General features: G+C 44.6%; 1 protein-coding gene across 2 annotated transcripts in view; it reads left to right on the top strand.

The window, feature by feature from the left end:
• Positions 1–23,374, top strand: part of tle5 (TLE family member 5, transcriptional modulator) — an 87,417-nt gene extending 64,043 nt beyond the window's left edge. Inside the window, exons 5-7 of one of the 2 annotated variants that reach the window (XM_079506928.1) lie at positions 12,908–12,970; positions 14,197–14,271; positions 19,377–23,374. In XM_079506928.1, coding sequence (XP_079363054.1) covers positions 12,908–12,970; positions 14,197–14,271; positions 19,377–19,607 — 369 coding nt within the window. In that variant the 3' untranslated portion in view covers positions 19,608–23,374. The remainder of the gene's footprint in view (positions 1–12,907; positions 12,971–14,196; positions 14,272–19,376) is intronic. The other variant, XM_079506929.1, reaches the window with a different exon arrangement.
• Positions 23,375–23,377: the final 3 nt, after the last annotated feature.

The raw sequence follows: 23,377 nt of genomic DNA, 5'->3' as shown, positions 1-23,377 counted from the left end.
AAAAACCAGCTACTCCCCTCCCACATCTTTGACTCATAACATGCCCCCCCCCCCCCCTCCCACAAAGTGCAAATGTGGAACTGAAGAGGGGGAGGGATAATACAAAGTAGGGAGTCACCTATGACATCACGAGTAGCAGCAAATCAGTTGGCCTGTTGTGAGACCACTGTACATAAAACCCAAATATGATGAGAGAACGCCTGATTGTTCAAAATGTTTGGGAATAGATGACCAAAAAAATGGGAAAAGTTGAATGTCATGTTGTAGGACCTTTTAATAGCAGATCTACAAGCTCGTAGATCTGCTATTTTGCTTAGAGCTCTTTTAACAAAAATAATTTGCCAGCCAAGTCTATGGACTTTAATGTTTGTTTAGCGCACCAACTCACAACGTGAGACGTCATTTGGCCGATATAAATACATCTTGTAACTAATTCTATTTCATACAATAACACAATGCATTCATGTCTCATGGAGGACGATGATACTGTCAGTATACTGTCAGTGCCACAGTGGGGCGCCGCTCGCTTCACACCAGTGTGATTTTGTTCTTTCAGTAAACCTAGTACTAATGCAATGTCTCTACAATGGGTTGTTGTGAATTTTAAATGAGAAAATGATTCTTTCAGTGTTTGCAGCCACATGGTTGGATCATTATCCTTTGTTTAGGCGCTTTTGTGGTAACCCATTTTGGGCGGGAAGCCCGTGTTTTAAGCATTATGTTATACTTTAGCTATTGAAAAATAGCAGATCTACAAGCTCATAGCATGCCGCACTACGAGCCTGTAGGTCTGCTATTTTTGAAAAAATCCAGAAAATGTGGTGCAAATCTTTGAATATATATTCTTTCAGAGCGGACGTTTTTAACTCAAATCTTTGCTTCTGGGGGGGGGGGGGCTGGAACAACATATATTCAGATGGGGTCGGTACATATATTTTTGGAGTCCTTGACATAAAATGTTTGGGAACGACTGACATAGAAATAGGTTTTTCAGAAAACTGTCAGGATTTAGAAGACATTTGTAGAATCGTCCTCTGGTCTAAATGGGTTAAACAGGAAAAGGCACACTAATGACGGGTTTAGATTCTACAGGTGACATCTATCTTCCTTTGCATTTCAACCAGTCTCACTAATATGAAACATAAACATAGAGACCATCTTTGTGGATGAGATCCAGGAACATTCTCGGCCACGTGTGATTCGTCCATGTATTTTTCCTTCACCTTGTGGGCATAAATATGATTGGTCAAACCAGCAAAAATGGACCCCCGGGCCCCCGGGTATTACACAAACCAACACTCAGGATTTTACTGTTTGCAGATTTTATACACATGGCTGTTGAGCCCCACCCACTTCACTCTGCGATGGCAAGCTGCCCTTCCAGTTCCCACCCACTGAGATGCATGTTAAATGACGGGGTTTCTCCATAACAAAACAAAAATACATTGCATGGATGCACCTGGGGACGTATCCTCAGTGATGTATCCCATGGTCATCTGGGTTTCGGGTCTCCCAAAATCATACCCCTCACTCGGGTGACCCAGCCGGGGTGATCAAGTCCCGACTTACGTCCCAGTAGCTACCCTCGATCAGTCCCATTAGGGAAAAACCAGGGCCACACAATCCGTTCCTCCTGAACTACTCTGCCGGGACTGGGAGGTACCATTCTGGCGTGTGGAAGGACTAGGCTCTGTGGGTTGACTCCTGGCCGGGCCCCTCCTACGTCTCACCGGGTCCACACCTGCTCTCACCAGGCCCAGGACCTGTGCGTTGCACCAGACTCCCAGCACCAGGCACTTTATTCAGGAATGGTGGATTCTGGAGCCACAGTGGTTCCGCAGGCTCCACCTTGCCCTTGGTGGTGCCGCAGGCTCCGCTTGAGGCTTGAATGGCCCTCCTAAAGGCCTCACCGTGGGTTTGTTGGGCTTCTTCCTCACGGAAGACACAGGCTAGGGCGCCAACCCATACTGCTCCCGGGTGCCGTCTACATTCCGGCTGCCACCCGTCTCCCCGGTGGTCACCAGACTATTCCTGGTTGTCACGTAGTCTATTCCTATGAGTCACTATAAATAGAATAAGTAATCGATCATTTCAGTAGCAAGAGCATCAAAATGTCTTCTAAATCTAGTCGAGGCCTGCAGTATGCTATGCACTGGACATGTGCAGCAGTGCATGACATGATTTAAATAAACTAGAAATACAAGGAAATGTTAGAGGGAGAAACAGTGAACATGAAAACTCCTGTCTGACGGTCGTTAAAGTTGATTGAGTCAGAACTCAATCAACTTTAACGACCGTCAGACAGGAGTTTTCATGTTTATTGTTTATTGTAATAACCCGACATTAAAGGAGAACATACTAGAAGGCTTTCTTACCTTTATTTGTAGTTGTTACGTCTCCACCAAAGAGGTCCAGGTGTTATTTTGTGCAAAAGCGCATTATTGGCTATTTCCCCTACCATAAGCCCTCAATGAATTGCATTGAATTGAAGAGGGCTATAGGGTGTTGTGCTAATTTGCTTATTTCCATCGCTCAAAAATCTTTTTTTTTTAATATATCCTCTCTTCATAATGTAAATAGTATCCCAAGTGGCACACTTTACTACTTATTTCGATGGAAATAAGCGAATTAGCACAAAAACCCAACCCCCATTGAGGGCTTATGGTAGGGGAAATAGCCAATAATGCACTTTTGCACAATATAACACCTGTACCTCTTTGGTGGGGACGTAACAACTACAAATAAAGGTAAGAAAGCCTTCTAGCATGGAATTCTCCTTTAACCCATTTTGCGCGGGAACCCCTTTTGGTGTTTCAAGCATTCTGCTATACTTAAAAATAGCAGATCTACAAGCTCATGAACTTGTAGGTCTGCTATTTTTGAAAAATCGTAAAAATGTGGCACAAATCTTTGAATAGGTATATATTCTTTCAGGCCTGACGTCTTTTTTATTTCGACGTCAGGCCTAAATGGGTTAAGCTCTATGTGTAACAACACAGCCATGCACAATAACATTGACGGCTATGAGGTGTCGAAAGCTTGTCATCCTTAGCAACGGTTGCTAAACTATTAGTGGTGAGGCTTAGCGAAGGGCTAATTCTCTCTTTAACATATTGTAAACTCAACGGTACTAGGCTGCCCTACAAAGCCAACATGCAGGAACTACGTTTTTGGTCACACCGACTTATTTGTGTATCGCAATGGTCAAATTAGCCTTTGAGATTTTGGGGGATAAAACAATTGCCTCAAGAACATATTTACAATTATAATATCACTTATTTGCCCACATCTCATTTGGCTGACCAGTTGAAAAAGTTAAAAGTCCAGAGACCATTTTTAAGTTTCTGCCTCTGTGGGAGGTATTTATATGCAAATATCATGACCAATTGAAATGTAAGACTAAACAATAGAACCCAATGATGAAATTAATAATACATTAAATTAAAAAAAAAAATCTGTTTTTGATAAAAAATATAAATGTTGGAATGTAAACCCATTATTGGCCATGTATTTCCCATAGTTACAGCACTTTGGCTTTGTAGATCAACATGGAAAAGCTGATATTTATTAGCACAGCAACCACGTGCACAGTACACGTAATCGTGAACACAATAATTTTGGGGGTATGTTGGAAACCTGCTTTATAGCTACAATACACAGTACACTGGTGCCCAAAATTGTGATTGATCATTAATCGACTATTTCGTCAAAGCAACGATTATCGGTGATATTTTAAAATTGATTAGTTTCATTGAACGGCTGCACCCCTACAGTAGCTCTCTGGTCTCTTCCTAGTGAGCAAGCAGAGGCCATACATCAGTCTGTACGGCAGGCCAGAGGGAGGTAATTTATGCCCTGGCTGTGGGAGGCAGAGAGAAGGGTGGGCCTCCTGGCTGTGGAAGGCAGAGAGAAGGGTGGGCCTCCTGGCTGTGGGAGGCAGAGAGAAGGGTGGGCCTCCTGGCTGTGGGAGGCAGAGAGAAGGGTGGGCCTCCTGGCTGTGGGAGGCAGAGAGAAGGGTGGGCCTCCTGGCTGTGGGAGGCAGAGAGAAGGGTGGGCCTCCTGGCTGTGGGAGGCAGAGAGAAGGGTGGGCCTCCTGGCTGTGGGAGGCAGAGAGAAGGGTGGGCCTCCTGGCTGTGGGAGGCAGAGAGAAGGGTGGGGTGGGCCTCCTGGCTGTGGGAGGCAGAGAGAAGGGTGGGGTGGGCCTCCTGGCTGTGGGAGGCAGAGAGAAGGGTGGGGTGGGCCTCCTGGCTGTGGGAGGCAGAGAGAAGGGTGGGCCTCGCACGGGTTAGCCTTTATCAGTGACCTCACCTGGTGCTGTCCCACGCACGCGTACACATACACACACACATACGCATGCGCACACACACACACACTGCCCTATGATTGACGGTGCACGGCCACTAACAGCCTCACTGTGAACGAACACGAGTACTCTTTGACAAATGGTGGCTCTCATTCGCGCACACGCAAAGCTTTCACAAACACACACACACACACGTGTGCACACACACACACACGTGCACACACACACGCATGCGCACGCACGCACACACACACACACACACGTCGTGCACACACACACACACACACACAGAAGTACACTGCTTCTACAGATTTAGAGATCCTCGCATATATTATATGCACCTACTACACAGACTCTGGAAAGCACAACACCACACACACACGCACGCACGCACAACATGCGCGTGCCGTGCCGGAAAATCGGGAAGCTAATTTGTAGGAAATCACACGTGGAAATAATCTTGTACCGCAACACACAAACTGAAAACACACACACACACACAAACAGCTGCGCTCTGCCTCATGAGCACAATTCATCACAACACACTCTTTTATTTGACAGGGATGAAATATTTAGAAATTCATTGTTGAAAGAAGGGGGGTGGTGTGTGTGTGTGCAGACACATGAAGCGCGCACACACACAAACACACGCATGCACATACAAATGTGTATGCGTTGCACTTGAGCATGTGACCAATTTGTACATGTGATTTTAGTCACGCGGGCCTCCCTATTATTATTTGTGTGGGTGTGTGTTTGCTAATTGTGTGTGCGTGTGCGTGCGCTTCATGTGTGTGCGCAAGTGTGATCTTGTGAAAGTGTGGACTGCGGCGTGTGCGTGTGCACGTGCTTGCTTTGTGCACTGAGAGTGGGCGCAAAGAAGCAGCGGTTCCATTAGAGAGTTGAAATTGAAGGGGTTGTGTGGAAACGAGTGTCGGAGAGCATTCATGTCTGGGCCCATTGTGTACAGCCCCCCCCCTCCTCCTCCTCCTCTTTCCACCTCTCTGTCTCTTGTTCTCTTGCTCTCTCCTTCTTACTCTGTCTCCTCTCTTGCTCTCCACTGAGTTCAAACAAAACGCCTTTTCTCCATATTATTGTTTGTCTCTCTTTCGTAGGGGCTGTTGCCATTACAAATTTAAGTCGACGATTAATTGTCACGCAAACAATTGCGATTAACGATTTACCTTTTTTTTTTTTTTTTTGCATTGAACATTGGAACGTTACAATTTGTATTTCTGTTTGGCTTTTAGGATTCGTAATCACAAATTGCACAGGGCAGATATGACGACTAACAAAGAAATCACTGACACATTTAATAATTTTTCATAATTTGTTCTATCCAAAATACTGTGCAAAATAGTTGATGTACAAGCTTACAACACATGTAAGTTTGTAGATCTGCTATTTCTGCTATTTAGCATTTTTTGGAAAATGTTTGAAAATGTATGGACATCTTTCAACATGGAAACGACTGACGATTATGGAAAAATTCGATTATGCGATGATGTACTAATTGTGAAAGGCCTAGTCTTTCGCTGTCTTTTGCTCCGTTCTCACATTCGCTGTCCTTGTTGCTTGTCTGTCTGAAGAGTGCCAGTCATCTACGCAGTACGCAGTAGACTGGAACTCACCTATGCTTTTTATGGCAGAGGCAGCTCCCCGGGAGAAAACAGGCACAGCTGCTGGACATGAGACTAATTAATTAGAGCGACAGAGAGAGAGAGAGGAGTGGTGTGTGTGTACATGTGTGAGTGTGTGCGTCAATTTAACAAAGCAGACGATAAGAAATCAGCAGAGGGTGAGCGACGTTTGCACTACTCTATGCCGAATTGAAGTGGACTCGGCCCCAGACTTTTTTTTTTCTCCCTGGAAATAAAAACGTCTGGGTTTCCGAGGCTATCTACGCAGTGACATACTTATTTAATGTGTTGTACAGTTGTGTATGGAAGCTTGTGATGATGCTTTGAAGGAGGATGCTGTTTTGTCTGCTGTGAGTGTCTGTGAATGTATGCAAGTTCAGAATTTCTAGATTTTACGCCATTTAGCATTTTCTTTGCAACTATTAGATTTTTGAACAAAACGCGCACGCACACACACACACACACACACGTAATAATGTATCATCATCATACCAGTGTTTTCTATTCTATTCCTCTCGGCTATAATTTGTTTCCAAAGTTTGTCTGATCGAACCCGTATTTCTATCACACACCGAGGGGCCTGTAAACAACACAGAACCAAAAGCAATTTCACCGAGATTCATAGTGTGCCACATAAAGTGCTACAAATGTCACCGTTGGTTGCAGAAACATGATGTTTTAACCAATGTTGTTGTTAGACACGATCTCGACCCTGGGAGTCATGTGACGAGCATCAAACAGGTTTTTGATGTTCCACACTGTTTGCCTGCCAATTTGTTTCCAAATCTAGTGGGAATGGCCTTTTTTCTTCCAAAACAACACCATGTAACATCATCAACACATTATCCATTCACCCTAGAGGACGTGCTTCGATCCATCCAAGCACGTCCAATTTTCACTCCAAATGACTCGATCTGTGATCTGCAATTTACCTGATCTGGAGAAACCAATCTTTTATCCCATTTTGACCTAAAAAAAGATCAGATTCTAAAAATGTCTTCTACATCCTGACAGTTTTCTGAAAAAGCTATGTTTCTATGTCAGTCGTTCTTCGATTTTTCAAAAATAGCAGACCTACAAGCTCGCTATGAGCTTGTCGATCTGTTATTTTTCAATAGCTAAAGTATAACATAATGCTAACACCAAAAGGGGTTCCCGCCCAAAATGGGTTATACCATTTAAACATTCTCCCCTTCCTCCCCACACACACAGGAACAGTTTGGACAATTACGGGAAATATAAAAAATGTAATCCCTTACGCACAGGAACGGTATCTGCCAATTGTGAGAAAAACAATTGGTGATCAACATCACTTTTTTTAAGAAATTTCACTTCTGCCCATATCTCAAAGTAAAAAAATCACACCCGTGTGAAGTGAGTGGTGCAACTCTGTGTGGAGGTCCCCGGGGGGGGGGGGGGGGGGGGGGGGAGTTCCAGACCCACAGGAACACACCCAGGGTCCCGGCCCGATTCCGGCGAGCCGCCCCGCGTCCAAAACGGTTGAGAAATGACAGTTACCGTGTGGGGGTCCCTCTACTGTACCCTCTACTGTACTGTACTGACTACACATGTCACGGTACGCCACCGAGTACATTGCTTGCAGACCGATAGCACCGTTTTATTATTATTTTTAATACTAGACTATTTATTTTCTCGTGTACCCTATAAAACCACTTCAAACCAGTTCATTTTCGTGTGGCACCCATGTGCTTATAAGCAGGTTATCAATACTTCAGTCAGATAACAGGTTGTACAATTATTATTATTGCGAACGCAGTGATTGCGAACGCAGTGAGCACTAACTATGAGACCTAGCAGAACATGTCTGTGTGTCTGTCTGTCTGTGTGTGTGTGTGTGTCACGCTGTAACACCACCCGCCCGCCACCAGAGGGGGCAGCTGTATCACACACAAAAAACACACACACACACACAAACTTAACTAAAAAAAAACTTAACTTAAAAAAAAACTTAAAAAGAAAAAAGCACGCACACACACACACACACACACACAAAAATAACTTTAAAAAAAAGTAACTTAAAAAAACTTAACTTAAAAAAAAAAAAAAAAGAATTAAAAAAAACCTTAAAGTACGTAATTTATTCTAATTGTTGTTATTGCAATTTACGAGCTGCGTTTGCTTCCCGCGTTCGCGCGTCTTACTTGTTATTATTATTATTATTATGAAGACAACAGAAGTCATCTGCTCTTCAACGGGGATACAGGCAGGCAGCAGCCAGAGCGGAGCTGTCTGAGACATGGTGTCAGATTTCACTTTCGCTGAGCTTCTACTTCCACAATGTTTTAGTGCTTTATGTACTCACAATAACCTGTAGCAACGATGCACTCTCAATTCATCCTGCAATGATTTCCTGTTAGTGTCTTGATCAGCGCTGATGAACGCTATGTGAGCTGAAACGCGTGCGTTGTTGGTCTCGATGTATCCCTGGTCCATATCTCTGATGCGTTTCATTTAGAGCTATGGATCAGAGCTAGTCTCGATGAGGAAAATAAAATGATGAAAAGAGTTCTGCTGGATTTTTTATCTTCTAGTTGTATGTTTTGACCGTGCTTGCCTATACTGCCTAAAGCCTCAACGTAAGTTACTTTGGAAATTAGATAAGTGCAAGTGCTGTTGTAGTTTCTGTTTCTAAACTTTCTGGATCAATGCCAGGCAGGTCTATTAGGACACCTAGTGGTTGGATTCGGTGTTACCGGTGTTGATAAGCACGGTGGAAACGGTGGGGAAATTCTAGCACCGCGACAGGCCTTGTACTGGCACACCCGAAATCACCATATACAGTATACAGTTAATATGTGTGTGTGTGTGTGTGTGTGTGTGTGTTAGGTTGCGCACAGGTGGTGGAAAACAACCATGCTGTTTTCGTGCTCCGACGCACCCACACCCAGCCAGCCAGCCAGCCACCCACACACATAGCTCCGTAAGGGAGTGGTTGCACCACTCAAAAAATAAGAATTGAACCGTATGTCATTGGATTGCTATTTCCTCTACTTCCTCGGGTCTTGATAGATACAATTTACTTATAGCATAATCCACGGAGGGGTGCCCTGGGCGCAGCCGTAGCTGAGGTAGTACCATTTAGCCCAGCTTGACACCTCATTGATTGGCTACAACACCCGGTCCACAGGGCACCGCTCTATGGATTTGTCTATAGGCGACCCAGCCTGGCAGAGATGAGCACTCCAAGGAGGGCCCCTTCTTTTATGGCTACATTATGTGTATTGAACGTCTGACGTGTATATTTACATGTGTGTGTGTGTGTGTGTGTATTTATGCCCTGTTTATATATACACTATTGTGTTTTCAGTACTGTTTGTGCTCTCTGCGTGAACGACATGCAGGAAAACCAGAAAGACAGAGAATGAGCCGTGAGAGAACATAGAGTATACATGAGAAATACGGATGGAAAGAGGGAAAATGGAATAACGTGTTCCTTCCACGCGCTACGTCCAACCAGGGAAACTCCCCCCTGTCAGGTGTAAAGGAGCAACTTGGACACTCAGGCATGAAGGAAGCATGAGTTCAAGTCCGTTGCTCTCCCCATGTCCCCCATATATGGGGAGTTGGGGACTAGGTTGGCGGAGGGTGTGTAGAGCCCAGGATCACATTAGATAATTGACACAGGGGTGAAAAATGGGTTACAAAATCGTGGGATAAAAAATTATTTAAAAAAAAAGGAAAGAGGGGAAAATGGAGATGGATATGAAAACAAAAATCAGACGGAAGACGAGAGATGGCATAAAAGCTCATGGATCCAAGTTTGTTGGATTCCACGACTGATTTCAGTCATCTGGATCATAGAAGTCGGCGGCACTCTCAACATGTCTTTCATGGAAGCATGCCGTGCACTGAAAATGGCAGACCTACAAGCTCACAACACATTTTCAGTTATCAGTAATTTTAAGATGGACTATTTGAAGTGGCCAAACTAGCAATAGAAAACGTGTTCAGAATGAAGCATCTTCCATGAAACGTGAAAGGTCTCGATATGTCATGAAAGCAAAGGTTTTTAAGCCTCAATCTGTGATTTCTTCAACTGGTCAGCTGTGTGTAGAACAGCAGCAACATGGGTTTTACAGTGATACTCCCTAAACGTACATCATCGTCATCTTACATACTGTGTTCATTCTTTATTTAGGAAACCGTAGCCACAGTAGAATCACAGTTTGGGACAGATTGGGGGGGGGGGGGGGGGGAGGTGTGTGTGGGAGCCATGTCAGAGATGGTGTGTGTGTGTGTAGGAGCCATGTCAGAGATGGTGTGTGTGTGTGTGTGTGTAGGAGCCATGTCAGAGATGGTGTGTGTGTGTGTAGGAGCCATGTCAGAGATGGTGTGTGTGTGTGTGTGATGTCAGAGATGGTGTGTGTGTGTGTAGGAGCCATGTCAGAGATGGTGTGTGTGTGATGTCAAAGATGGTGTGTGTGTGTAGGAGCCATGTCAGAGATGGTGTGTGTGTGTAGGAGCCATGTCAGAGATGGTGTGTGTGTGTAGGAGCCATGTCAGAGATGGTGTGTGTGTGTGTGTAGGAGCCATGTCAGAGATGGTGTGTGTGTGTGTGATGTCAGAGATGGTGTGTGCGTGTGTGTGGGTCAGAGATGGTGTGTGTGTGTGTGTGTGTGTGTGTGTCAGAGATGGTGTGTGTGTGTAATGATGAGAAGATAGAACTGAAGCGTTTCTCTGCATGCCTAACGACCGTTAGGACGGCCCCCTCTCTCTCCTCGCCGCACAGCCAATTAGCTTCTAACGCAATTACCACTTGCTTTGCATATCTCTCACACGGATTGGATGATAACCAGCCGCGTGCGTGTGTGTGTGTGTCCGTCCGCAGGCCTACAGTATATCATTGTGCATTTGTGTTTGTGTTTGTGTTTTCTTCTTCCACAAACGATACATATACTGCACGTGTTTAAAACAACAGGATCCGTTTAAAAATTAGAATAAAATAAACGTTTCGCAACAATGCTGAATTGTTCAAAACGATGATGTAACATAAGTTTTCCATGCGTGGATTACACACGATGAAGAAATCTTGTCATTCAAGTCTTGATGCTTCAGATGTCCAGCCTGTTACTATTTGCACATTATTATGTTTCCCCTCATACAGAGAAGCAGCAGTACACTGCAGGCAAAATGTCCTCGTGCATTTTAATAACATTGGGTGACGTTGTAGAGGAGTAATGTCAACTCGATAGACAAATGAAAAACAGAAAAAAGTACCAACATCATGGCCTGTTTAAGGACCTTCGTAATGAAGTCTTCAGTGAGTGTGTGTTGTGTTTTGCTGAGTGAGTCTTAAGTACTGTCATTAATGCTTAACCCGCCACCATTAATTAATAGCGTATTGCCAAGGTTTTATCGCGCGTAACACTTACTTTGAAGAGCCAAATATCCGTAATCGCATGTTACAGTGACAAACTGCTGTGTGTGTGTGTGGTGTCTTGACCGGTTGTTGTTGTTGTCTCTCGGTCGGTGGTGGAAAAACCCAACCGTGAGTATCACAGCGCCTGCTACAGGCCGTTGAAAACGCTTGTCTGGGCCAGAAACTGCCTCTCTATGTCGTTTCTGAGATACAGGGCTTTGAATGCAGGGCTTAGCCGCGGCCACTGTCCTGCTTGGTGTTGATGTGTGTTGTGTTGAACGGTGGCTACAATCGGATCAAAACATGGATTAAAGAATGTAAACCCTAGAAACACGGAGAAGCCGTGTTTGGCAGGCTAGGGTACTAATTTAACCCTCCGTGTTAACACATTTTGTGCCCAAAACGTCTGTGGACGTCCTGGGTATTACCGCACGTGCATAGCCCAAGACGTCTGTGGACGTCTTTGAAAAAAAAAAGTTTATTTTTTTTGTTTTTTTTGTATTATTTTTTTTATTAAAAAAAATCAGAAAAATCAAAACACTTTTTTTTTTTTTTTACACATGGTGCCAAAGTTTGTTTTTTTCGCCATTGAGAATGCATTTGGCGTTTAAATTAAATAACTCAGAAACTATAAAACATTTCAAAGTAAAAAGTTCCAGCATGTGTCTCCACAGTCAGCTGAATTATAAAAAATGTGAATGGATTTTCTACGTGAAAGTGATTTTGGGCAGTTAAGCGTGGGCTCTCAATGTGTTAAGTATCCTTGGGAACCAACAGTTAATGGGCCATGTGGCCCATAGGTCAGGAGTCTAGCTCCTGTGTCCATGGGGCGTGAGGCAGCTTGATGTACAAGTACACCCTCCTGGACATGGAGCTATTACATCACAGGGACTTGCCACAGATCACTAAGCAGGGAGGCGTTTGGGTGCCATTTTAAATAGTTGGTATGACTCCCGGTACAGGCTTTAGTTCCCACACTATTATTGGTCCGACAGTCATTAGACCGACCACCTATACCTCAAACCCTAACCCTGCCATGGGATCCCATACTCCAGCTGGGATTGAACCCTGACCTCCCAGTCTCGGGGAGGACACTCTTTAACCATTTAGGCCTGACATCGAAATAAATAAAAAGTCTTCTGAAAGAATATATATTCAAAGTTGTGCCACATTTTCATGATTTAAAAAAAAATAGCAGACCTACAAGCTCGCTATGAGCTTGTAGATCTGCTATTTTTCAATAGCTAAATAATGCTTAGTTAAAACACAAACGGGTTCCCGTCCAGAATGGGTTAACTACGAGGCCACTGAGCTGCTAGGACGTACGAGTCTTGTTGTTGTGGCTCAGTGGTTCTCAATATGGCGGTCCTTGAAAAACCTTTTGAAAAACACCATGCTGTAATTCCAGATCATATCTTCAATAGTTCCTCCATAGAAAGATTATGGTCCGAAATAGGCTTCCCTTTGACTTAATGTCGCCTCAAGTCTCAAAGTTTAGCATGCAAAACAAAGCGCATTCTTCTGCCAATAACCCGCTTCAACATTTGTATTCATCTCGTCTTGTCCATTTCTTTGTGTTCACAGGCTGAGATAGTGAAGAGATTGAATGGGATCTGCGCTCAGGTCCTCCCCTACCTGTCCCAGGAGGTGAGCGCACGTACACACACACACAGGCGCACACACAGGCACACAGGCACACACACACACACACACGTACACACACGCACACACGTACACACACACGTACACACACGCACACACGTACACACACACATATACAATTCTACACAGTACACACATCGGTCACTGACTGTCATTTTGTTCCAGGATGAATGACATCATTCTTCACCATACATTTATTTACTTCCATACCTCTTCAAACCCTCAGCATCTCTCTCTCTCTCTCTCTCTCTCTCTCTCTCTCTCTCTCTCTCTCTCTCTCTCTCTCTGTCTCTCTGTCTCTCCCTCTCCCTCTCTCTCTGTCTGTCTGTCTGTCTGTCTGTCTGTCTGTCTGTCTGTCTGTCTGTCTCTCTCTCTCTCACTTCAGCCCCTCCTCCTCATCTGTTCAGTGTTACTGTCTCTCTTCCTTCTCTTCACCTCCCTCCAACCTTTGAATCATTTCTCTCTCTCTCTCTCTCTCTCTGTGTGTGTGTGTGTGTGTGTGTGTGTGTGTGTGTGTGTGTGTGTGTGTGTGTGTGTGTGTGTGTGTGTGTGTGTGTGTGTGTGTGTGTGTGTGTGTGTGTGTGTGTGTGTGTGTGTGTGTGTGTGTGTGTGTGTGTGTGTGTGTGTGTGTGTGTGTGTGTGTGTGTGTGTGTGTGTGTGTGTGTGTGTGTGTGTGTGTGTGTGTGTGTGTGTGTGTGTGTGTGCAAATGGTTGTGCGATCCAGATAAGCTATGCTCTTATCTGTCCAGCAGGAGGATGACCTCCACCCATTACAGCATGCCAATCAACCGTGTGCTATACACCATCTTGTGTGTGTGTGCGGTCTGTTCGTCCCTGTGTGTGTGTGCGGTCTGTCCGTCCCTGTGTGTGTGTGTGCGGTCTGTCCGTCCCTGTGTGTGTGTGCGGTCTGTCCGTCCGTGTGTGTGTGCGCGTGCGGTCTGTCCGTCCCTGTGCGTGCGGTCTGTCCGTCCCTGTGTGTGACTGTGTGTGTGTGTGTGTGTGTGCGTGCGGTCTGTCCGTCCCTGTGTGTGTGTGTGTGTGTGTGCGGTCTGTCCGTCCCTGTGTGTGTGTGTGTGTGCGTGCGGTCTGTCCGTCCCTGTGTGTGTGTGTGTGTGTGAGCTGAAGGAAGGAGCAGAGAATCACCGGTGGCTCACTGTAGGACTGTTGATATTGATCTAACCTCCCCCTCCCCCTCCCCTCTCCCCCCTCAGCACCAGCAGCAGGTCCTGGGAGCCATAGAGAGAGCCAAGCAGGTCACCCCCCCTGAGATGAACTCCATCATCAGGGTAACACCCACCCCGTGCATCTACGCACACACACGCACACATACACACACACACACACACACACATGTTTGTATTACTATATGTGTGAGGACATCAGCCTTTAACTCCATTATTGCCCGCTAGGTGGTAGCATAAGCACACCTAACCGAATCTTGTTTAATTTCCGGGCTATTCAGTGAGGTGGGGGCTGTTGTTGTGATCGTTAGCCGTAAACTCAACCCCCTTAGCTCTAGTTACAAACCGTTACAAGCGATGCAGCGATGCGATACAAACTCACACATGATTTACGATCGCCGGGATGCGCGACAGCTCACCATGGACAGCGCTCGAAGCTTCAGATACAAGGCTTTAGTCGAGGGGCCACAGGCTCAAGGGATAGAGTTTAACCTGTGATGTCATGCTGTACTTTTTATTTGTGTTTTTTTCTACTCATTTGGTCATTATTAACACATTGAGAGCCCATGCAAAACTGCCCAAAATCACTTTCACCTAGAAAATCCATTCACATTTTTTATAATTCAGCTGACTGTGGCGACACATGCTGGAACTTTTTACTTTGAAATGTTTTATAGTTTCTGAGTTATTTAATTTAAACGCCAAATGCATTCTCAATGGCGAAAACACAAACTTTGGCACCATGTGTTAAAAAAAAAAGTGTTTTGATTTTTCTGATTTTTTTTTTTTAATAAAAAAAAATTAAAAACTAAAAAAAATTAAAATATTTATTTTTTTGTTTGTTTTTCAAAGACGTCCACAGACGTCTTGGGCTATGCACGTGCGGTAATACCCAGGACGTCCACAGACGTTTTGGGCACAAAATGTGTTAAGGTCCACAGAATGAGAAGCCTGCTCTGCCGGAAACATCGCGAAAAAAAGTTATGGCCATTTTTGTATACCACAGCCAGAGACAACCTATATAATATTTTCTAAATTTCATTATGCTTTAAGTAGCATGTGACATGTCAAACTAGGGGGTTTTCATGAGTCTGAATCCATTCCAAGCATTAGCTTTGCACGAAAAACACTCATTGGCCTACATTTGGCCATAACCACTGCTTGGAATGGATTCAGAATCATGAAAACCCGCCTACTGTATCCGGTCATTTGCACACATAGCGAGAGACGCACAAAGGCTATGTCCTTATCCACTCTAGACCGGATCTGCAACCTTCAAAGTGAACGGATCACAGGCAGTCCAGCACGGATTACGTTGACACAAACACTGGAATGCTTTAGAGGCATATTTTAATAAAACGTAACTCTTATGTCTTACTCTTACGTTCGTACATGTTCGTACATTGTTGCACATAACATCGTGGCAAACTGGTTATATGGGCTTTTCACATCAGTTGCTGCTTTTTAGCGGTACCATTCCGGCCCACTTTCGCCCCTGCCTATAGCTACATTTTGTCTTTGTTACTGATCTAAGGTACTGTAGCTAGCTAAAACATTTAGACTAAATAGAATAAATTGTCCAGGTGCAATGCTTCCATCACTGCGGTTATTTTTTTAACACTTAAAATGTATTTGCTTTATTCACTGTGAAGTAACTGATTAACATTATACATTATACCCTAGTTTATTACAACAGTTTATTCAGCTATAGCTACAATACTTCATGGTATTTTCCTGGTAGCTGCTACTGTGCCTCATCAATATGGGTGGAGGGCTAGCCAGATAGCACAGATAGTTCATCACTATGAGTACGGTGTTAGCCCAAGAGGTGCGATCATTCATCACCGGAGGCGCTATGTTAGCTAGCTTAGCATACTCTATCATGCTACGTCTCGTGTTAGCTGGTTTAGCCGCTTCATCACGATGATGCATGGCTTTTTCGAGGGTCTTTACTTTTTCCCCCACTGTCTGTGGCCTTAGAAACAGAGGACTGTGGGTTTTTAGGTACAGTATAGTTTTTTTTTAAGGTAGTCCTCCTCAATATACATTTGTATTTTCATGTTTAGTCACATGTTGTGATCCATCTCGTACAGGATTAATATACACCCTTTCATCTTGTTGCATCAGTTGTACGCCATCTCTACTGTCTACCTGTCTCTCTCTCTCTCTGTCTCTCTCTCTCTCTCTCTCTCTCTCTCTCTCTCTCTCTCTCTCTCTCTCTCTCTCGCTCTCGCTCTCTCTCTGAGAAATGTCATGCCATTGTTTTGGGGATGGTTGGTTTCATGAAAAGCATGAGGTAGTAGTGGGAGGAATATTACAGGATTCTGATGACTTTATCACAGTGAAACCATAGAGACACGTCTTTGGACACAGGACATCAAGACTGTGGTGTGGTGTTCATCATCACGCGGACAAACGTAATACATAGCAGTACTGTATGTGTGTGCACGACGCTAGGTACCTACCTACTCCTGTGTGTGTGTGTGTGTGCACGACGCTAGGTACCTACCTACTCCTGTGTGTGTGTGCATGACGCTAGGTACCTACCTCCTCCTGTGTGTGTGTGCACGACGCTAGGTACCTACCTCCTCCTGTATGTGTGTGCACGATGCTAGGTACCTACCTACTCCTGTATGTGTGTGCACGATGCTAGGTACCTACCTCCTCCTGTATGTGTGTGCACGACGCTACGTACCTACCTCCTCCTGTATGTGTGTGCACGATGCTAGGTACCCACCTACTCCTGTATGTGTGTGCACGATGCTAGGTACCTACCTCCTCCTGTATGTGTGTGCACGACGCTACGTACCTACCTACTCCTGTGTGTGTGTGTGTGCACGATGCTAGGTACCCACCTACTCCTGTGTGTGTGTGTGCACGACGCTAGGTACCTACCTACTCCTGTGTGTGTGTGCACGACGCTAGGTACCTACCTACTCCTGTGTGTGTGTGTGTGCACGACGCTAGGTACCTACCTACTCCTGCCACTGACCTTGATCAAGGTACTGGCATTCCAACTAGAGCGTGGTCCCCGGGCACTGCACCGTGGCTGCTCAGTGCTCATACGTAAATTAGTTAGGATGTGTGTCAAATGCAGAGGACAAACTCTCCCAAGGGCACAATAAAAAAAAGTAGGATGTAACTTAACTTGTCAGTAAGATCCTGCGAGTAATTCGGAAACAACTTCCTCTCATTAAAGTGTCTGTGAGAGGAAGTAAGATCCGCCATGTCATGGACATTATGGATGCAGTAGGTCAGTTATTATGACGGACCGTGCTGGCATAGCGAGGGACAATTCACATGAAATGGAGAATAGAAATGAGTGAGGTTGTTCTCTCCACACATAACATATTTAACGTTAAGTTAAGTAGACGTGCATCCCTATCAAATCACAATTATTTGGTGGGCATACTTTGCCAGTTGTCTGTATGTGTTGTGGGTTGATTATTATATTCTGTGAATAGGATGGGGGGGGGGGGGGTTTGTGCGTGCGTGCGTGGGGAAAAAAAGGGCATAAAGACTAACTAACCCAAGCCTGTTCTTAAAAGTACATGGTACCACTGCACGATTTTAGGTCTGACCTAGACTACTGTACCAATAGGCCTATCTCACAGCCCGCTTTCCACGCCCACTTCCGGTAAATAGTGGTGTCTTTAACATGAGCATTTACACGTTTTTTTCTCTGGAGAATCTAAGTACATTTTCTAATGTAAAAATGTGACAGACCAATATTATTATGAAGCAAACAAGATGGTAAATCAGGTCGAACAGATAGAACAAACCTTACCTTGAGAAAACAAAAGTTGTAGACTTCTTAAATTAACTCTGTTAACATGTAGCGTCTATGGAGTGACGTCACGCTATCACCACTAACCCCGAAAGGGGGCGTATTTAGGGGGGCGGGGAAATTCTGTGAGATAGGCTTATTGGCAAACAAGAAAAGGAAAATAAAAGGTACAAAATCTATCAATTTGATTAAGTTGATCAGAAACTGAAAATTCTAACAGAACAGATCTTCAAGCTCACATTGAGTTGCTACTTTTGAAAGATGTTTTGAAAAAAAGTTACTGTCAAAAAAGAAGAATATATCGGTCTGGCTCTAAAACAAAAACATAACGCATACAGGCCTACCAGTAAAGGACATAATATTTATTGTAAGCTTATTCAGTTCAAAAGCATAGAATTGCATTGCCATTCTAAGGTGCTGACGGGTAAAACATATATATATATATTCCTGTTATAATATTTACTCCGCAACTTTGATTTGTAGCTATTTGTTTGCAGTAGAGCCGTTGAGCTGAACGGTGTAGCGTCCTGTGGAGACGTGGAGGCTGATCATAGCTTTGTGTGGACTGTAGTATAGTTGAATTCCCCTGTGTTTGAAGTGTGTGTCTTCTCTTACCTTTAAATCATCTGTACTTGGCGTGATCTCTCTCTCTGTCACGTTGCTCTGAAACGTGTGCCTTAGGGGTTGTACATCAAGCATAGCATATTGTATCTATATATTAGTGTCTATGGCGTGCTTGTAGATTTAGTATCTCCTACTGTGCCTGTCTTTGTATAATCTGTGATATGTGCTATACTATAACTATCGTGCTGCTGTGCTCCAGGGCTTACATTTAAAAGCTAACATAGGGTGGTCACGATTACAAATGTCATTTGACGATTCATTGTGTTTTTGTTTTGCCTTTTTAGGCTTTGTAATACCAAGTTGCACAGGGCAGATATGACAAATAACTTAAATACACAAAGAAATCACTGACACATTTAATAATAATAAATAATAATAAAATCCTTTTTTCTTCGACTAGTTTACTAGTCGACTAGTAAATCCACTAGTCGACCTTGCTGGTACTAGTTGACTAGTTGATAAGAAAAATATATATTTTATTTTTTTCCCGATTTTGTAGGCCTCAAGATCAGGTAGATTATAGTTATAGTCACCAATGTGCACAGTTTTTAAATGTACAAGTATTTATTTAAAAAAAATATATATATATTTTATCTTTTTGTTTTTACATAATAGGTGGTTAAACAACTAGTCGACTAGTAAACTAGGCAACTAGTCAACTAGTAAAAATGACTAGAAGTGAATGCCCTAGTGTGTGTGTCTCTCTCTCTGAGCTGTATGTATTGTACATGCATCAGGTTAGCAGTGTGCTTTAGTGTCTGTGTCTGAGCTGCCTGGTGTTCTCTCCTCTCTCATGCAGCAGCAGCTCCAGGCTCACCAGCTGTCTCAGCTCCAAGGCCTGGCGCTGCCCATGACCCCGCTGCCCATGGGCCTGGGCCAGCCCGGCATGCCCGCCAACGTCACCTCCTCGTCCGGCCTCTTCTCGCTCTCCTCCATCCTGGCCTCCCAGGCCCAGCTCGCCAAGGAGGAGAAGGCGGCCCGCGACGGAGCCGACAGCCACCGCGAGGAGGACGGGGACAAGTCCGATTAGATTAGGACGACCCCGCTGTTCCCCTGCTCAGATTCAGTTTGTGTGTCCAGAGAGGCCGCCCCGCGCCTGGATGACCTAAACCTCCCACCCACACACCCCGGCCTACAGCTTCCCTTCCCTGCTCCCCCCTCCCCCGTCCCTTGGCATAGCCCCTCCTACCCATTCCCCCTGGGCTCCAAGCCCTGACCCTCTCAGCTCTACTGGGATGCTCAACCTCTACACCTTATACTTAACATGCTGTTTTTTCCTTTCGGTTCCATTTCCCCCTCAGTCCTTGTGCTTATTTCCCTTTCTCTCTTTTTCTGTTGCCACAATTCCACCCCAACTAAGAGTTGTGTAAGCCCCCCCACCCCCCCAAAAAGCAGCCTTTTAAGATTATGCATCTTATTTTTGTATGCGATTAAGCTTTGGTTCTTTTGTTGATTTTCTTCTATTCATATTGCTTTACCTTCCTTCCTCCTCCTCCTGTCTGTTTCCCTGTCCTCCTGCCCACTCTCCTCTCCTCCTCCTCGCCTCCACACCTGCCTCTGGTCCTTGCAGGGCAATCTGTGAGTGTGAATGTACCGTGGTAAAGGTGTTAGGACCGACACAATGCATTTGTTAAACAAGACAGGATGGCGACACGGCCTATATGAGCCTCTGTTGCTTTGACATTGCAGCCTTCAGTTCTCACACAGATTCCTAGATGAGCCGTAGGCCCCCTGTACAAATGGAAAGATCTGCCTGGACAATGTTTTCTAGAAAAAAAAAAGAAAAAAGAAAAAAAAAAACCTGCTTACAAAATACAGTGATGTTGAATATCTTAGACTGTTTAAATTGCATGCTTCCATTTAAAGCTAGAATTTGGCCGTGGGCTTAAAAGACAGATTGTGATGGATCAGTGTGCTGTTTAAACAGGGATTTTCCACGAAAGAAAGGGAAACATTGCCGTTGTAACTCTGGTGTGAAGCTACGCTCCCATTCTAGCCTAAATTCTAGCGTTGCTTTTAGTCGCCCGAGGGGCTCTCGGAAAGCAGAGGCGTAATGACAAGGCATATACCATAGAAACTCTAGACATTTTATGTGTGAGCATCATGAATTCGTATGGAGGAAATGGAAAATGCACCTTCTTTTGAGCTACCTTTTTTTTGTGTGTTTCCATTTGAAATTAGAGTTGTCAGTCAAGAAAACAAACAAACCTACCTTTCAAACTAATCCCCCCCTACTTATGATACTTATCCAACACAGCAGGGTATAGACGAGATATTTCCAGCCAGCACCTTACCTGGAAGAGGCAGCACTTTGCAACAACAAAGAAAGCTGAGAATGGCACATTGTGCAACAAAAGAAAGGCTGCCACTTGACTTGACTTGTGTGTCTGCAGCCCAACACCCCCCCCTCCCTCCACACTCTCCCCCCCCCCCTTGTAAAATTGCACAAATATTAAAGCAGTTGTCAAACGAAGAGAGGATGTGCATGTTGTATATTTGACAGCAGAGGGCAGCGTCTGTTTTTGGACCGTGTCCCTTGATGTTGTATGATGAGCTCTCTGATAGATCCACCTAACTCTTCTGTAGAAAAACAACACACTCGGTCATGTGGATGCCACAGACTGCCTTTACGTAAGAAGGACAAAAGATGACACTAAAACAACAACAAAAAGACCACACTGGTAATGCTAATTTAAGTTTAATCATGTTGCCCATAATATGTAGGATATGATCCAGTCCTTCAAACTTAATTCCTAGGTCTATTTTAGGCCCATGTGTTTTGGGAAATGTTTCCGTTTCTCTTAGTTGGGACAGAACACTCCTACTCCCGATTCAGAACAACTGTACAACACACTGTGTTATGTAGGTGACATTAGCCTACATATATAACATTCAGTGAGAAATCTCCCAGCCCGTGACCTAAAAAAGAAATGATCGATGTCCACAGACAAAGCACAAGCGGCCACTGTTTTCTTTAGCTGGGGAGATAAATAAAGCCCCCCCCACCCCCATCTCCCCATTGCTTCCTGTAGTCCTTAGAATAGGCCTACTTTGGCTTAGAATGGCATGTCCCCAGTGAAATGACTGCTGGCGAAAAATTGAGCTAAGGTCAAGAGAGTTTGTTATTCGACTGACTGACTTGTTCTGAAGGCAGTCTATTCGACAGCATGTTAAATACCCCCCTCCCCCTCCCCCCCAACACACACAATCGTTTTTGTGTTATTGCGTTGCCCCTATACCCTCTTTTGGTGGCTTAATATTAAACTGTGAGAGTGAATAGATGTGACAAAATGTCTAGATAATGAGGGTATCAGTTGGATGACTCTGAGACGGTGTGTGTGTGTGTGTGACTGTGTGTGTGACTGTGTGTGACTGTGTGTGTGTGTATACAGCTGTATAGGTTTGGTTGTCAGTGGTGGTGAACCACAGAGGCGGAATGCATCACTGTTCTTCATAATAATAACGATACGCTCTTCTGCTTCTGAATTAAGCTAGAAGATGATCTCGCCCCCTCCCCTCCGGATACATATTGTAGTAGTGATATGTGGAGTGTGTGTGTGTGTGTGGACAAGACACACACTCTCACACGTGCGCGCATATGATGCACAATGTCTACAGGGGAACCAAGACGTGTTTCTTTCTAGCGAAGAGATGTTTCTTTAAGAACATTTGGTCCAAGTTTTCTCTGTGGTGATCCCAACGCACTTCTTTCTTTCTCTCTATCTTTCTTTCTTTCCTTTCCTTTAAACTATTATTAATCGTTATTATAACTAGAATAAGAGTGAAAATTTGATGATGTTTTAAAGAGACCGATACAGATGAAAACTATGTATGTGTTGAAGTAGTGGGAGAGCTGTCAGCCTCTGTATACAGTTATACATATAAAGCTTTATGTGTATATGGCTGTCCTGGATGAGTCTCGTGCTATCGGGTTACAGTACTGGTTGTGACACCCCTAGGGGCGTTACCGTACTGGTTGTGACACCCCCTAGTAGGGTTACCGTACTGGTTGTGACACCCCTAGTAGGGTTACCGTACTGGTTGTGACACCCCTAGTAGGGTTACCGTACTGGTTGTGACACCCCTAGTAGGGTTACCGTACTGGTTGTGACACCCCTAGTAGGGTTACTGTACTGGTTGTGACACCCCTAGTAGGGTTACCGTACTGGTTGTGACACCCCTAGTAGGGTTACCGTACTGGTTGTGACACCCCTAGGGGGGGTTACCGTACTGGTTGTGACACCCCTAGTAGGGTTACCGTACTGGTTGTGACACCCCTAGGGGGGGTTACCGTACTGGTTGTGACACCCCTAGTAGGGTTACCGTACTGGTTGTGACACCCCTAGTAGGGTTACAGTACTGGTTGTGACACCCCAATGGGGGGTTACAGTACTGGTTGACACCCTAGGGGAAACTGCAGTACAGTGGCCCTAGCCCTCTTCTCTGACCCCTGTGTCCTGACCCCATTGCTTGCCCCATCTGCCCCCCCCACCCCCCCCCCCCACCCCCCCCCCCCCCCCCACCCAATAGCGTGAAGCATTGTAAGCATTTTGAGCTTTGTAAAGGTCTTTTTTTAAATACTTATTTTGTGTATAATGTAAAACCTGAAAGTGTGTACTTTGGCGGGATAAAAAAACAAAAAGTTTTGTGTCATGGAATCATAGCTTCATTTTAACAAAACGAGAAAAAAAGGTGAACTATAAAAGTAACAAACATTTACTATAAATGAAATGAAATGTTCTGCAGTAAGGAAGTACTTCTGGTGCCTTACAAATAAAGTCAATCAAATTAAGAGAACTG

This window comes from Electrona antarctica, assembly GCF_951216825.1.
Source record: "Electrona antarctica genome assembly, chromosome: 7".
Classification (NCBI taxonomy): domain Eukaryota; kingdom Metazoa; phylum Chordata; class Actinopteri; order Myctophiformes; family Myctophidae; genus Electrona; species Electrona antarctica.
The sequence above is the reverse complement of the archived record's forward strand: the minus strand, read 5'-3'. Positions and strand labels throughout refer to the sequence as shown.